Source organism: Ceratocystis lukuohia (assembly GCF_044167205.1).
Source record: "Ceratocystis lukuohia strain C4212 chromosome Unknown Supercontig1_pilon, whole genome shotgun sequence".
Classification (NCBI taxonomy): Eukaryota; Fungi; Ascomycota; class Sordariomycetes; order Microascales; family Ceratocystidaceae; genus Ceratocystis; species Ceratocystis lukuohia.
In genome coordinates this window covers 2,556,204-2,571,656 of record NW_027263520.1, presented here as the reverse complement: position 1 = coordinate 2,571,656, position 15,453 = coordinate 2,556,204, and the positions used below count along the sequence as shown (strand labels likewise).

Here is a 15,453-nt window from a genome sequence, read left to right as displayed (position 1 = left end):
TGCTGACTGTGCGTGCGGCAAGAGAGAAGAGAGATGGGAAAAGCTGATTGCTTGTTTGCATTAGCGATGTGCTTGCCGCTGGGAGCGAGCAGGCAGTGCCCAAGGGAAGGGAGTTTAAAGGGAGAGACTAGGGCCTGTGTGCTACTTTGTATGAAAGCGGTAGTGGAAAGGGAAAGGATAGGCAGGAATGGAAAAGAAAAGAAGCTGAGCGAGGAGGTACCGGAAGCATTGGATGATGAGGAAGAGACTACATAGGTTATAGTGGTGCTCAACAGGGCCACAGCGTGCTACAGGGATGTGTGTCAGTTTCTGTTTATAGAATCCAGTGGCTTATAAAAGCTGCTCAGCAGCAGGCGTGCTTGCTGTATCACTGTGAGCGGGCGGGCTATAGTAAGACTCGGCGGCCTACAAGCTAAGCCAGCAAAGCCTCTCCTCTCCTGTCTTGTATGTCTTCTCTTGTCTCTTGCCTCTCTATTGGCTCAGGCTACTCAGAGTTTTTGCTGCTGGCTGTTCTTCCCTCCTTCCTTTTCTTGCACGTGAAGAAAAACTAGTTTCTAGTATTTTGAATTAATTCCATTTTAATCGAATTTTCTCGTTGAATTCTGGTGATATTTTGTTGTCTGCTTATGGGTTTTTGTCCCTTTCTTTCTAACATTCAACAAGGCTGAAGTTTTGCTTTTTTCTTTTTTCTTTCTTTTTCCTTTTTTTTTTTTATCAGTTGTCGATCCCTTGTGCTTTTTTCTTCTCGCTTTCTCTTCTTTACCGCCATAGTTCGAACACAATATACAACAACACACGCACGCACGCACGCACCGCACCGTCTTCTCTCCAATCCCAATCCTGCTGTGCTTGTCAGTCTTGCTTCAACGCCCACTACAACAGCCACCACCATCGGAATTAAAATCAGAATTATCATCATCACCGTCGTAATAGTCGAACTTATCGCTCCTACTAGTATACCATCTTCATCTTCATCCTCATCCTCAGCTTGGCCTCTCATTAGCTCGTTATCTCTATTCCCATCTATTCCTGTGAGCCACTTACCCGCCATGTCCTCATCTACGAGACAACGACGCTCTCCAGCAGCCGTAAATACAAACACAAATGAACCCACATCACCGTCAAATATCGCTGCTTCAGTCCGATCTCAATCTCCAGGCGCTAGCTTGTCTGGCGGCCGAGCCTCGGGATCGTCACGATCAAGGTCACAGGCGGGGTCTGGTCGCCCAAGCGTGAGTTTTTCTTTCCCCTCCCCTCCGCATCCTCCGTCGTTTCTCTTTCCCCCACTTGCAGAGATGCAAAATTGTACATAAACTAACCCTCGCCTCCCCCCCCCCCCCCCAATAACAGACGTCCAGCGGCGGCACATCCTCTTCCCTGTCCCTCATCGAAAAAGGCGTTACTCGTCTCCTAGTAGCTACTAAGAGACTGCTCGAAATCCTCACAAAATGGTCTCACAACCAGGCGACCGACAGCCAAGTGTCCGACGTCTACGTTCGCCTGGGCTACGAGTTCAACATGGCTTGTCGAGCATTTAACGCCATCAACGTCAGCACCACCGACTTGGGAAATGTCCCCCAAGAGCTGCGAAACGTCCTTGAGGCCACACTCAGCCAAGAAGCTAGCCCCGAAAGCCTCGACCGCTATCTGCCCCGAATCCGCGATATCATTATCAAGCTGCTGCAGGGCCTTCGTCACAAGCAGCAAAGCCTCCGTCAAAGGCACCGAGGCGATCGCGATAGCGGCGGCTCCGGCGGGGCTGCTACGGGAGGCGCCGGCCCTGAGCGCATCACCAGTGTCAGCACCACAGCTAGTGGTGCGAGTGGTGTTAGTGCCGCTAGCGGGGCTAGCGGACTCACCAACATGATTGAAGACGGTCTTGAAAATGGGTACTCCGATGTCCGTCGCGGCGACTCGCAGGCCAGCTCCTATCGCCACAACTCTACACGGGAACGTCATGCCCGCTCTTCCGCAATCTCCGACATCGACTCCAACGGAACCGTCCAACACGCCCCTCCTCCCATGCCGCCTTACCCTGAAAGTGGCGCCCCTAGTGGGGACTTTGCCCTCGACTCGTTCCCCCCGCCGCCTCTGCCACCGCCCAAGGAAACACAGACCCCGGCCGACGCCTTAGCCAAGCTCCAGAAAGAAGGCGTTTTGGAACGACGAGCATCGCGCCGTTACTCGCAGTACCAGATCTCGAAGGTCCTCAACTCCCAGGCTGTGCCTATGATGCCACAAAATGCTACTAACTTGCCTGGCCGCCCCAACAACAAGGACAAGCAAGAGGCCATGCTGGCCGTCCAAACCCGCCGAGACTCTGTCATTAGCCGCCATTCTCGCGCCGCTTCCAACCTTAGTCGCTCTGGCGCTGCCGATGGCTCGCCGGCTCCCGTCCGAGCACCCGACCGGCAACTACAGGAAAGCGAGTCTGTTACTGAACTGCCGTCCCAGCTTGATGAGTCTAACTGGCCCAAGCCTAGGATGAACAAGGAGATGCCTCCGGTGCCTGAAGAAGACGCAAACTCGCCCACGAGGAGTGGCATGGCAAAGAAGCCAAGGACCCCTGAAAAGAAGTCAATCCCGTCATCTCCTCCCCCTTCGGAACCGCAGACACCAAAGGATCTTACGCTGTTTTTGCAGTACAAGAGCAAAATAAAAAAGTTTGTATTGCCAGAGGGCCGCAAGGAGCTCTCCATTGGACGCTTGCAGCTGGCATTCATCGAAAAGTTCTCCTGGAACACTCACCACAACGGTGTTGACCTCCCCGAAATCTACATCCAGGACCCAGTGTCTGGAGTACGACATGAGCTTGAAGACCTCTCTGATATCAGCGACCGCACTGTACTTGTCCTCAATGTTGAGGCCTTGGACGAAGTCCGCCGCCACATTGACGAGGGGCTTGGCGGCATTAGAAAGCTCGTCGAGCAGATGAAAGAAAACGTCGACGTCCAGGGCGCTGCTATTGTGCGCGTCTCTGAAAAGCAGCAAGAGACCGCCAAGGAAATTGCCCGCATTGCTTCAGCACCTCCGCAGACTGTTATCCAACAAGGGCCGCCTATTGTGGGCAGCTCACCAAGGAGTGCAGCCCCTGCCGGACCTAGGTTGGGCTCTGGGGACATTAGCGAAATCAAGGTTCTCCGTAGAGACCTGGCTGTGCTCCGCCAGACCTACTCGTCCTTCCAGGCTGACATTGAGTCTTCTATGTCGAATTTGCGTGCCAAAGCCGCTAATATCAAGACGGCCGTTGTCAAGACTATTATTCCCGACATTGACGGCGATGCTGGTTATTCGTATGTAGCCAACGGCCGCAAAAAGCTCAATTCAGACTCGGACCGTCTTGTTGGTCAAGTCGATGACCTACAAGACTTGGTTGAGGATCTACGCAAAGATGTGGTTCACCGTGGTGTGCGGCCTCTGCCCAGGCAGCTGGAGACCGTTACCAAGGATATCGCATTGCTGACAAAAGAGCTTAGCCAGATGGACGAGTACCTCAAGAATGAGCGTCCGCTATGGACCAAAATTTGGGAGAAGGAGCTGGAGGACGTTTGCCAAGGCCGTGATGAGCTACGGCTCATGGAAGATCTGCTGGTGGATCTCAAGGACGATTTGCAAAAGGCCTCGGAGACCTTTGCCCTCGTCGAGCAGGCCACTAAAGAGCAGATGAAGGACAACGGCACAGGCGCTAGTGCAGGATCAGCCCGGAGCTTTTCCAAAGGTCTTAACAACCTGGGAAACAGCCTGGACCAGAACGCAGCCAAGGATGGTGTGCTAGGCGAGGTGCGTGCATTGCAGCCGAACCATGAGGACCGGCTTGAAGCCATTGAGCGTGCACAGAAGCTGCGACAGAAAGAGTTGGCTACTCGCATGACCAACGATCTGCAAAAGGAGATATCGTCGTTTGTCGATTCGGGCAAGCTGAAGAAATCCGGCGGCTTTGAAGAGGTTGAGCGTGCCCGTAGAGCTGCCGAAGAAAAGGTCCGTCGTGATATCTGGGGCACCTCAGCTGGGGGTGTGGTGGAGGACGGAGACCTTGACGGTGACGAGCAGTATGCGGGCGATGTGACTATTACACCAACATATGACGCCGACGCCGACTTGGACGATGATGACATGGGCGACTTTGTGATTTTAGCAGATGGTACAGTGGTGCCAGCATCGGCCGCTTGATTTGGAGACTTGAGCGGACGGTTAGACGGAGGACTAGACGGCGACCTAGACGGAGACGCCGGGCGTGCGTCGATGAATGTTTTGTAACTGGCTGGCCGAATTATTTGCTCAGCCGACGAGAACCTATTCTTTTTTGCTTCTTGTTGTTCTACTTTTTGTTGATTCCCCCATTTTCCTTTTTCTTCTTGCCCCCATTGTTACTGTTAGCACTTGATCATTCCTACGACTAATACCTTTATCCATGTGCATATAATCCGACGAACATAGATACCTACATTCATATGCACATTCAAGAGAGAGACAGACATACGTCATTCTACCGTACAGAAAAGGTGTAGCGCGTACTAACCAGTCAGTTTTAAAAGATAGGATCTACCATTTTTACACTTACTATGAGTCTTAGGGTTATTTGAATAACCTTGGAGTGGAGCAGTTGCTATTTTTGGTGCTAGTTGGTCAGGGACGGAGGTGAAGATGGGGTAAAGGAGAGACTTTGTGTTATAATGAAGGTAACGAAGGGGATGGGTTAACTAGACCTTAAATCATGGTAAAGAAAGGCTTGACTCACAGGAGGTGGGAAAACAGTAGTAGCAAGTCTCGGGAGCGCGTAAGACAAGGGAAAATGGAGGGCTAGCCTGAGACTATGTGAGCGTCATTCTATCAAGACCGGTGTATTGAGACTATAATGCTAGTTGGCGTAGTTTATCGTCCACTGGCGAGCTTGCTAATGCTAAAGAACGAAGCCCTGTCAGGCTATGGGCTATACTTTAAAAAACAAGATCTATCTTGTTAACGCAATAGCTGATGGACGGGTAGCACAAGGTATACTGACTGGAGGTCCTAGAAGCTTGAGACAAGCTATTGTAGTGTGTGTCTAAGTGACTACTGGTATATGCATTTGGTTTTGCAGCAGCTTTGGGTCTCTAGTCTAAAATAACCGGACGAGATGGTGCTTATGCGTAAATACTATCTATAGTCGCTGTTGTGATTATTTGGAGTGGAGACCTCGGCCGCATGAGAATGATAGAAGTGGTCCTCTTTCATAGCTTCTTTTGAACGGGTAGTGCGTTCTAACTTTGATCTCTGAAGTGATGATCGTACATCAGGATATCATTTTGAATGGCAAGCCTCGGTGTTTCTCCCCTAGGGAGAGGGACTGGGAGCTGCACCAGGGTCTTCCTCTTTCATAGTTTCTTTTCAACGACTTGCGGTCATTCCGCATATTTGACAGCGCAAACTCATCGTAAAAGCGGGTAAGGGCTCATGATTTGTTGGGTAGAAAATGGTGTTCATGAACTGTCTTTTCATGTTAAGGGGAACTTGAGCGGGAATATACACATGGACATCGTTACTATTGGCCACATCATTACGGGCTACGTGATGTTGTGTATGTGGAACAACTTCGGGTCAACACACAGTATTCAGTGCATGGGCTGCATCTCTGAGAACGTGGATATTGCGCAAAACAATACATGTCACTGCAGCTGTTGTGATAGGAGTGTCATTTCGTGTAATATATCCACAGGTCTAGGCACTATTCTTGGAGATGCTAATACCATGTCGAGAATGTACTTGTACTTCTATTCGGTAGAATGTCGGGTAAGCGTATGATGCTCAACCTAGGAATATAGGACCCCAACAATACTACAATAAAAGATGCTAAATATTCACCCGAAGCTGTTCCGGACAGAGCTAGAGCCTTTACAATAGCAACACTATCGCCCCGCTATTGTGTAACTACACTAGCCCCACCCATACGTTAGTGACATAATTATGACATTGATCACCGTCATTTTTCTTTTTAGTTCCTACTTATCCGTCGTCTTTAGAACCTGCTACATGCTTCTGTTATCGCCTGCCAAGATCTACTGCAATCCCATATTATTTGTTACTACAGACTTGACATACCCACAAATAGGAAATGTCTTCCCGCCAATTACGAAAACTGCGCGAGAAGCAGGACCTTGCGGCCTTAGCCCAGCGCGAGGCTGAAGGCATTGTAAACAAGGACGATGAAGAGTCGGACAGCGGGGCCGAAGACTACGTAGTCAAGCCACAGAAAAGTCTTTTTGCAGCTTTGGGCGACCAGGGCGACGATGACGATAGCGATGACGATGGCGATGACGATGACGGCAATGAACCTGAGACGGGCGATGATGCCCAGACAAAGATCAATGCAGCATTGCCGTCACAGACTTCCCCCGATGTTGCCCCTAAAAAGAAGAAGAATCGCGGCAAGAAAAAAAGAAAGGGTAAAAAGGGGGGCGTCTCCAATGACAAGGCGACAAACAACAACACTGCGCTGGGTGTCCCTGTTAACAACAAAGACGGGGATGGAGACGAGATAGACCGCATTCTGCGTGAACTGAATATGAAAGACAGTACTTTTGCGGCTTCAGGCTCGCGGAATGCTCGGACGGCTACCGAAATACACAAGGAGTTGTTTTCAGTCAACTCGAAGAACCTTAAGGAACGAACAGAGATGATTGCCGTGTTTGGCCGGGACGTGATAAACGCTACAGAAAGCGCGAATACACAGCCTCCACAAGTGCGCCCTGATGGGACTATGACGCTAGAAGATGTCCTACGCCAATACGCCAGGGGCAAGCTGCCGGATATTACGTTGAAAAGAAACATCTTCATCGATGGAAAGGAATCCTGGCCAAAATCTTCGGCCGAGGGCTTGATGATGGAGAGGGTTGGCAAGCAGGAAACAGAGGCATGCACTGACTATAAGTTTGTGGGAAATTCGGCCTTCAATAAGATCAAGAAGCTCTTTTACCGAACAGCGCGGCTAGGGGATTTGGGTTCTATTATTGGCGGGGTTCACTCATTTCGCAAGTTCCCTTCTACTATCTTCTGTTTGTTGACTCTGACTAGGCGAACAGTATGTTGCTAACACACACCTTGTAGCTTACCATGTCATGTACCTGTTGCAATGCTATCTGATTGCAAAAGATCACGACAAGAATCACGCCATTGCCGCAGATCTTACGCAGCGGGCACTTTTCACTTTTGGACGTGTCTCACTTTCATCATTCCGCAAGGACGTTGAAAATGGAGCTGCACGACTGGACTTTGCACACCCTGAGAATCGCTGGTTTTTCCTGGCTGGCTACCGCAACATCCGCGCGCTGGTGCAGAAGGGCGCATATCGCACGGCATTTGAATGGGCCAAGCTGCTACTAGCCTTACAGCCAAACCAAGATATCTACGGCATGAACCATGTGATCCACATGCTTGCCGTGCGTACACATCAAGTTGACTGGCTTGAGGCTTTCCTCGGCTGGTACAAGGACAACGAAGCTGTGGCGTATGCCCCAGAACACGCATATTACCGCCACTCGTTGGTGCCTGGCCTTCTACAGCAGGGAAAGACTGCTGAAGCGCACGAAGTTTTGCGGGGGAACATCGAAAACATGCCGTGGCTGTACTGCCGGCTTTTCCAGGTTTTGGAAATTGACCCTGCGCCGGCTATCTGGGGCGTACAGCCGCCTACCGATATCGACGACCTCTTTACCGAAATTTACGTTGCATACGGTAAGGATCTTTGGGCTAGCCCGGAGGTCAAATCGATTTTGCGCAGTACGGCTCTTGCAGCAAAAAGACTTGATGTGCTGGAAACTACGCGAGTGACCGCCGATCTACGTACCACACGCTTCATCTATCTTGAGAATAACGCCGAGCTGATGAGCCGCTTACCAAATGGTGCGCTCGCCGTTGAGCCTAACTACGACTTCGACCCACTTCCCCCACCGCAGGCGGAAAACATCTTTACCGACCCCGAAGACTCATGGCCGTGGGATGAGGCAATGGCTTCGCATGGCGGCAATATGGCGGCTCTAGGACTCGAAGGGGTAAACCTGCAGAATCTTGGAGGCGTTGGCGATATTGCCCGCCAGCTGCTGGGCGGAGTGTTTGGCTTGGGAAGAGCGGCGGGCCGGCCACGTACGGATGAAGAGGCGATCGCCGCATTGTTGGAGGCAGACGAATTAGAAGCTAGGGGGCATGATGAGTTTTATGATGAGTTTGGCGAAGAGGACATGCATGCGCTGAATGCTGAGCTGCCGGCGAGGCCTTACCAAGTCACAGTCGAAGAGGTGGAGGAAGAAGAAGAAGAGCCGGTGGGGTCTGGCGCTGGAAGAGAGCGGTGATGCGGGAGAGCTAGGGTTTGTATCAAAATGGAGGTTGCCGAGGAGACAATGACATATGTGGACATCTAATTTGTGTCTAATAAAGAAGGGTCATGCCTGTATCTACTGCTCAATAGCCTGCTATTCGTTCTCTCCATCTTCCTGTTCCTATTTACTGTCTCTTTGTATAACGAGGTAGTACACGCCAGTTCCGCTTTTATTTACAGACACACTAGGCTCGCTACAGTGTGTTAGGGAAGTTTGGCCATTCTCTCTAATTTCTTTTGCCCGATGAAGGTAGGGCATGTGGTCGGCTGCGACATGTGATGTGACGCTCCTTTCCCTTCTCTCTTTCTTGCTCATGACATGCAAAAAGGGGTGGAGTTTCGGAGAGAAAGTGTGAAGATGTTTCTTCTCAGCTAGGGAAAGGAGGTATGCCAGGGTTTCGGATTAATCGGACTGTGAGCTGCTTTGGTTTAGGCTTTTGTCTTTTTTATTTGCCCGGGAAATTGACGAGTCATCGGGTAGAAAGCTCCCTTGATTTCAGTCAGCGTTGTAGATGTGCAGTAAGCTGGCTGTGAGGTGAATGATACGCATAGGCAGGAGGAATGGTCACACGGGGAGGAAGCGTGGTCATACAAGTCTCAGCTGTCCGCTTTTTGCGCATTAGGTTACGAAGTCTGCAGGTTTTGGCTGTCCCATCTAGTCAGCGGCATGAGGCCTTGTAGTTTGCATCACGGGTCCCTAGGGCTTCGCTATAGGGCTCTTCTTCCTTTTCCTTGTGTCCCTGCATAGAAGATGGGAGAGCAAGCTCGATTGATGCCAAGACATCGAACAAGGGAGGGATGGAGAGGGAAGCGAGGAAAGGGAAGGGAGACTGGGGGTAGATGGCCTGGCTAGGGGGGGGGAACAGAGGAGGAGGAAAAGAGAAGACAAGAAAAAGGAAGAAGCAGTGTGGGAGAGCGAGAAAGGGTGGGGGGGGGGAAGAGAAAGCAGGGCACGTCGGTTAGCAGAAGTAGCGCGCTAGCAGTAGCAGAATTGAAGGGTGGTAATGGTAGGTTAGTAGAATTTTGTGGCTACACGTTGATTCCGTGATGAAAATGTTTCTGCCTGGTGACAGGAAGAACAGAGCAGATCATCTTGGCGAAAAACTAGCAAAGCAAGAAGTTGTGGGTGTTACCTATCCCGTGTTGCTGTAGTAGCCGCAGGCCTGCACAGTATGAGAGGATGCACTTGCATACGGCTCTTGTATGATGGATGTGCGGGCCGTCATATGCTTGTGCGCTGAGAATGCACAGTACAGGGTATACTGTCTGAAAATAGCAGACCTGGCCTGGCCTGGCCTGCATGTACACATTACATGCAATATGTATAACAATGATACATTGTGTGTTGCGTTTGTGCGTATCGTGATGTGGAGTTCTTTCTTGCCTGGCTGGCTTCATTTTCTGCGTCTCCTTCTTTCTCCGCTGGCTCTCTTCGTCCATTATCTTTGCCGCCATCTCACACTGTCTGTCTCCATTTGGCTATTTGGCTGGGGGTCGTTCCGTCAGCTAGTATAGGCTTTGCTATTGCGCTATTTGTTTTCTCATTCGCTCCGCTTTCTGATTCCTCTTCTCGCCTTCCAGCCAACGCACCAACACAACATCACAACGCAACGCACAGTTGACGGGGGGAGGCAATTTGGCTTTGACCTTGATGGGCGTACGATCAAGGAGAAAGGGCTGTTTCTGCACATCGCACTGACTGTGCCTCCTGTTCTTGCTGCGAAATCTCTTCCCACAGCCAGAAAACCATTTAGCTAGAAGGCAGATCAAAAGACAACTGTGGGTAGTGGTTGAAGTTAGAAGAAGAGACGGACGGGTTGACAAGGCCGCGAAAAGACGAAACGAAACGAAAGGAAGAAGGAAGGGAAGGGGACAAGGCAACCAAAAAAAAAGGCCCCAGACACAAGGACAGGACAATCCCCGAGAAGGACGACAGAACAAGGCCCCTCAACGTGCATTGAAGGGCCCCCTTCCTCCTCTCTTCCTCTAGAGCCGAGAATCTCCGGTACCCTTCCTCCGCTTTTCTTTCTTCTGTTGTTTGTCTGCATGCTATGCTAAGTTGCCTTCCTCTCAGACAGGTGTTCACTACTAGGCAAGACATTTAACGCAACTCCTTCACTATCTGCCCTGCTCACACTGCAAGGCACTGCACCAACTGCACCAACTGCACTAGCTCAACTTGCCTGCCTGTCTCATTTCAGGCCCATCGCGTCCACATACTTACACCCACGCCCTGCCCGCTCTCCTGGTCTGCCCTCTTTCTCCTGAGCCAGATCTTCTCAGCGCCCTCAGTCCTCTTTATGCCAGCCTCTATTCTTTTTTCACGCCACTGAACGCTAAAGCCACCTCCCTCCAGCAACCCAGCCCTCCGCATCCACCCACCAACATCCCATCCATATCCACGAACTCGACCACGAACCATCCGCGACCCCAATCTTCCCTCTTGCACCAATCAATCGGCCGAGAAAGTTTGAAACTTGGACAAACCACAAACCGCTCCCGCCAATCCCTAAGCTCTCCTGTCATTCTTGCTCCCCTCCGGCCGAATAAAAAAAGGAACAAGGTACAGACGGACAACCAGACAGACAAACAAACAGACAGAAGAACTGCTAGGGCTGACTTAACCGGGAGCTTTGGTGCCGATCGATCAAGACCCCCTCCCTCCCGAATCTCATCGGGCCTGTTTCCGCCACTCCCCCCCATCTTCTTTTGGTCGCTTGCTTCCAGTCCATTCTGCCTCCTGTGGTCGTTGTGCCTGTTGTGGCCTCTCTGCCCTCTACCCTGCGGCCCTCCAACTTCGAATGACCTTGGCCCTAGACTGTTGCCCCAGCTAGATAACTGTGGTTGTACATATCCCGTCATTCTTTTTTCTTACTTTTTTTTCCCCCTCTGATCCTGCCACTTCGGCATCGGCTTCTCGCTCGAGAGTCGGGCGATCCGTTGTGCCAGTAAGACCCCGCCACTATAGAGGGCTGGAATTATAGTGGAAGCTGCGATAAAGGCTAGAGTTGTAGTCGGCAATGGCCCCACAGGACTCCGTGATGCACCAGCATCATCTGCAGCACTCTCAACACGCCCAACATGTCGTCCGCCACCCTCAGCAGTCGCAACAGCAGCAACAACAACAACAACAACAGCAGCAGCAGCAACATCAAACACCGCAGCGTCACCAAGTGCCCCAGTCTCATATACCCGAGCACAACCATATGCACCAACCACTACCTCCTCAGATGGTGCCCCAGAACCATCAAGTCATGCAACAACAGCAGCAGCAGCAGCAGCAGCAGCAACAGCAACAGCAACAGCAACAGCAACAGCAACAGTCACAGCAACAGTCACAGTCACAGCCACAACAACCGCAGCCACCACGACAGCAGACCCCCCAGCAGCCAATACACAATGACTACATCAAAACCTCGTCCACCCCGGGACTTTCCCCTCCACAAAATATGCCCAATAGTGGTAACTCTGCCACTGCTACATCCACCTATATATCTGGCAGCTTTAATAGCAACGGCAATAGCAACAGCAGCAACAACCGAAGCATCAAGCGTCCTCGGCCTGTCAAGTCCTGCACCGAATGCCGTAAACGTAAGCTTCGCTGTGATCGCGGGGTAAATTGCTCACAGTGCCAAAAGTCACAACGCGTATGTCGCTATGCTACCGACCTTGATTCTGCGAATCTATCGGACGGGTCAGACGGCGAAGGCGACTCACGGCCCACTAAGAAAGTATACTCGTCATCATCTAATAGCATAGGTGGCTCTGGCATGGCTGCTGGTATAGGAGCTGTATCGGGTATGGGTGCCACAGCGCTAGGCGACTACAAACCCATAGGGGCGATGCGCAATGGCGAGTTTGTAACGCTAGATGATCTAGTGTTGCGTCTGGAACGACTTGAGCAGGCCGTCGTGGCTAAGAGCCCGGCAAGGACAGACAACTCGGCATCCAAGATGCTAAACGCCGCAAGCCCTAAAACAATCCGGCAACTGACAATCAAGAGCGATGCCTTGCGCACACGTTTCTTTGGTCAGAATAGTCCCCGTGTACTTTTGAACTTGGTATGCATCTCTTCTTTTCCTTTCGTCTGCTCTTTCTTGCTTTGCCCATCCTTCTGGGTCGTTATTATCTTTACTTGCTTTGACTCAACACCCTAACAAATGCTCTACCTCGCTTCTCACAGTTTCCACAAGCAAAAAGCCTTCTCGCCAACCCCTCCAAGGTTGATGGACTCCGTGATCTCTTCATTACGCTTGAAAACATCCACAAGTATTTACAGGTCGAGAACCGCAAGGCAGTTACTCCTATATCCGTATATGTCGACTCTATGCTTCCTATTAGCAAGCGTATGGCCGATATTCTGCCGCCTCAGGACATCTGCATGCCGTTATTAGAGACGTATTTTGACGTCAGCGAAGTCATCTTCCGCTTTCTGCACATCCAGAGTTTTCGCGAGAAATGCGATGCCTTTTGGCAAGGCAAGATGCCGGATGATTACTTTCTACCCCAGCTCTTGACTGCAGTTGCTATTGGTTCCCGTTTCGGTTCTAAGGGCCATGGTTTAAGCATTGAGCGGGGAGATGGAGTTCACATACCCACAGCCTGCGCTCTGGTTAGGGCATGGCTGGATGGATTGCGAGGCAAGCAATTGGTTGACATCACGACACTCCAGACTGAGCTTCTCCTCCTTCACTGCATGAGACTCAGCTCGCTTATTCGCGACCACGATGCATGGACTCAGCTGGGATACATTGTCCGTATGGCTATGACCATGGGCCTACACCGCGACCCTTCAGAGTATGACAAGATGCCTGTTTTCACGGGGGAGCTAAGACGTCGCCTGTGGTACTCCATTCTTGACATGGACCTGCATGTATCAATGCTCTGTAACCTTCCTGCACTTGTCCGGGATGGCGACTACACCTGCCGGCAAGCTCTCAACATTGACGACAGTTCTATATTTGAGGGCATGACCGAACTTCCTACTGGGAAACCCATTGAGCAGTCTACCGACTCTCAAGTGCACTGCTATGCAGCTCTGACTCTGCCAACGCGTCTTCGTGTGTCGCATGTTGTGCATCGCATAGACAATGTACGCGACTACACGGAGATTCTGTATCTAGGAAACAAACTCGAGCGCTATTTAGAAGACGTCAATTTTGTTTTCCCTCGGCACACAATTGATGCACGTGGACTGAATCGGCTCTGGAGACTGCGCGTTATGATGGACATGCAAGTTCGTCGGACGCTCCTAGCTCTGTACCGGCCCTTTGCTTTAGGCGTTTCGGACGCACCCGCAGAAATTGTGCAAGCCTACTTACGATCCTCAATGGTGATTCTACGCTATATGGGCGAAATTGACCCGGAAAGGCAATATGCGCCCCAGGTCCGCGACATGTACCGCCAACTGCTACGGCAGGACATCATACAAGCATGCTTTTCGTTGTGCTTCTTTGTCAAGAACTCCAATGCTATTTCGTCACAGATTAGTAGCACAGGCGCGACATTTGAGGATGACCCGTCGCCACTGGTCAGCAACGATGTTTGGGCTCCAGCACGGCTAATTTCCACTGTCAAATCGTCACTGGATTTTCTTGTTGATGGTGTCGGTGCTAACGACATCAACGACATTGTCTCGCTGTCTGTCGTGTTCTACAGTGTACAGCGGTCAGACCACGAAGCCGAAGATAGCACTAAAGGCCTGGAAGAAGGGCTGGAGGCTGTGCGGTCCCAGTGTTTGCGCAACATGAACATTTCGCAGAGCAAACAGATAGATCTGTCAAGTATGCCGGCCCAGCCGGCAACCATGCATATGCAACACTCGGCGACATCGGGACATACACCTATGGTGGTGCATAACCAACTACATTCAGGGATGAGTCCGCCAGACCCAATGGTGCTAGAGCAGTTTCAGATTCGACCCAACATGTTTGTGGGTAACGAGGCAATACCTAACGGTCTGGTATGTTCATCTGGGGGAGAGCTTATTCTTCTATTTTCCCTAGTCTTGCCGCTAGTATTCGGGTAAATACTAACTGTTTAATGTGTAGATGCAGAACGCAGATTTGCTATTCTGGGACTTTGATAACTGGAGCTCGATGGTGCCTCCGGGGGCATCACCCGGTAGGTATATTTTATCCTGATTTTCCCTTTGCTGTTTTTCTGTTGACCTGCTAACATTGGAGCTGACTTTCTCATTGGCAATAGGTGAACACGCACATGGAATGGCACGCCGTGAAACGCACCAGTAAAGCCAAATAACATCATCTTAAAACGACGAGATAGCCGCTTCTATTCCAGCTCCAACTTTGACTTTAACCATAAAGGCAATCTGCAATACGAAAACTAAAAGTCCTGTTTGTTTTGTTCTATTTCCTTTTAGGTCGAGATTTGATATCTTTCGCGACTATTCCTCGTCAGTTTCCCTCTCCTCTTTCTTGCCTGCTTCGTGGGGGCAGTCTTCTTTTTTTATTTATTGACGACACATGCTTGTTAAGTTATCCAACACCTACTGTTTATATTCCCCTTCTCTGCTCTCTCTCCCTCGTCCTTTGTCACTTTTCTGTTGTATTTTATTATTGCGCGTTCGGGTTTCTTTGGTATACGGCTCTCTTTTCGACGATACCCTCCTCTCTTCCCCCACACCATGAAGACATGATTATTTTACTGAAGCTTTATCTATGTTTCCTTCCTCTTGTATCAGGGCAGGACTCTATAAAGAGAAGTCTCCAGTAGTTTACTTTATTAATATGTGATATCTAGGACTCACAAGCCCTTATAATGTTAATATGACTATCTAAGGGTTAGTTACTGATAAATAATAGGCTGAGATGCATTTTAAGGGAGTTAAAGTACCTAGGACTTTATTGAGATGTGATAACATGCATGTATAAGGCTGGGGGAGGGGAAAGAAGTTGCTTGAGACCCGCAACTGCGGGCTTTGGCTTAGAGAAGGGAGAAGAACGAGATGAGGAGAGAGAAAGGGAAGCAGCCGCTTGATGTCTTCCTTGCTTGGTTAGGTTAGGGTAGTCTAACAGGAAGCTTCGTTGGCATGTGGATGCAGCATTCCCGCTCTACCATGTGTCGCGTTGCTCCGTTGAGCA

At 50.5% G+C, this 15,453-nt stretch overlaps 3 protein-coding genes across 3 annotated transcripts; all 3 read left to right on the top strand.

Annotated features, from left to right (window-relative positions):
• Positions 1-1,049: 1,049 nt before the first annotated feature.
• HOO65_010652 (Bud site selection protein 6) lies at positions 1,050-4,170 on the top strand (the record flags this gene model as incomplete). Its single annotated transcript, XM_071005377.1, has 2 exons — positions 1,050-1,232; positions 1,351-4,170. 2 exons carry the CDS (start codon positions 1,050-1,052, stop codon positions 4,168-4,170), a joined length of 3,003 nt encoding a protein of 1,000 aa, XP_070862474.1.
• A 1,921-nt stretch (positions 4,171-6,091) lies between these two features.
• On the top strand, positions 6,092-8,324 carry HOO65_010651 (Transcription factor 25; the record flags this gene model as incomplete). The annotated part of the gene is made up of 2 exons (XM_071005528.1): positions 6,092-7,031; positions 7,084-8,324. The coding sequence occupies 2 exons, from the start codon at positions 6,092-6,094 to the stop codon at positions 8,322-8,324; spliced, it is 2,181 nt and encodes a 726-aa protein (XP_070862473.1).
• Positions 8,325-11,370: 3,046 nt separating this feature from the next.
• HOO65_010650 (Transcription factor lepE) lies at positions 11,371-14,699 on the top strand (the record flags this gene model as incomplete). The annotated part of the gene is made up of 4 exons (XM_071005349.1): positions 11,371-12,411; positions 12,534-14,312; positions 14,401-14,477; positions 14,636-14,699. 4 exons carry the CDS (start codon positions 11,371-11,373, stop codon positions 14,697-14,699), a joined length of 2,961 nt encoding a protein of 986 aa, XP_070862472.1.
• Between the last annotated feature and the right edge of the window lie 754 nt (positions 14,700-15,453).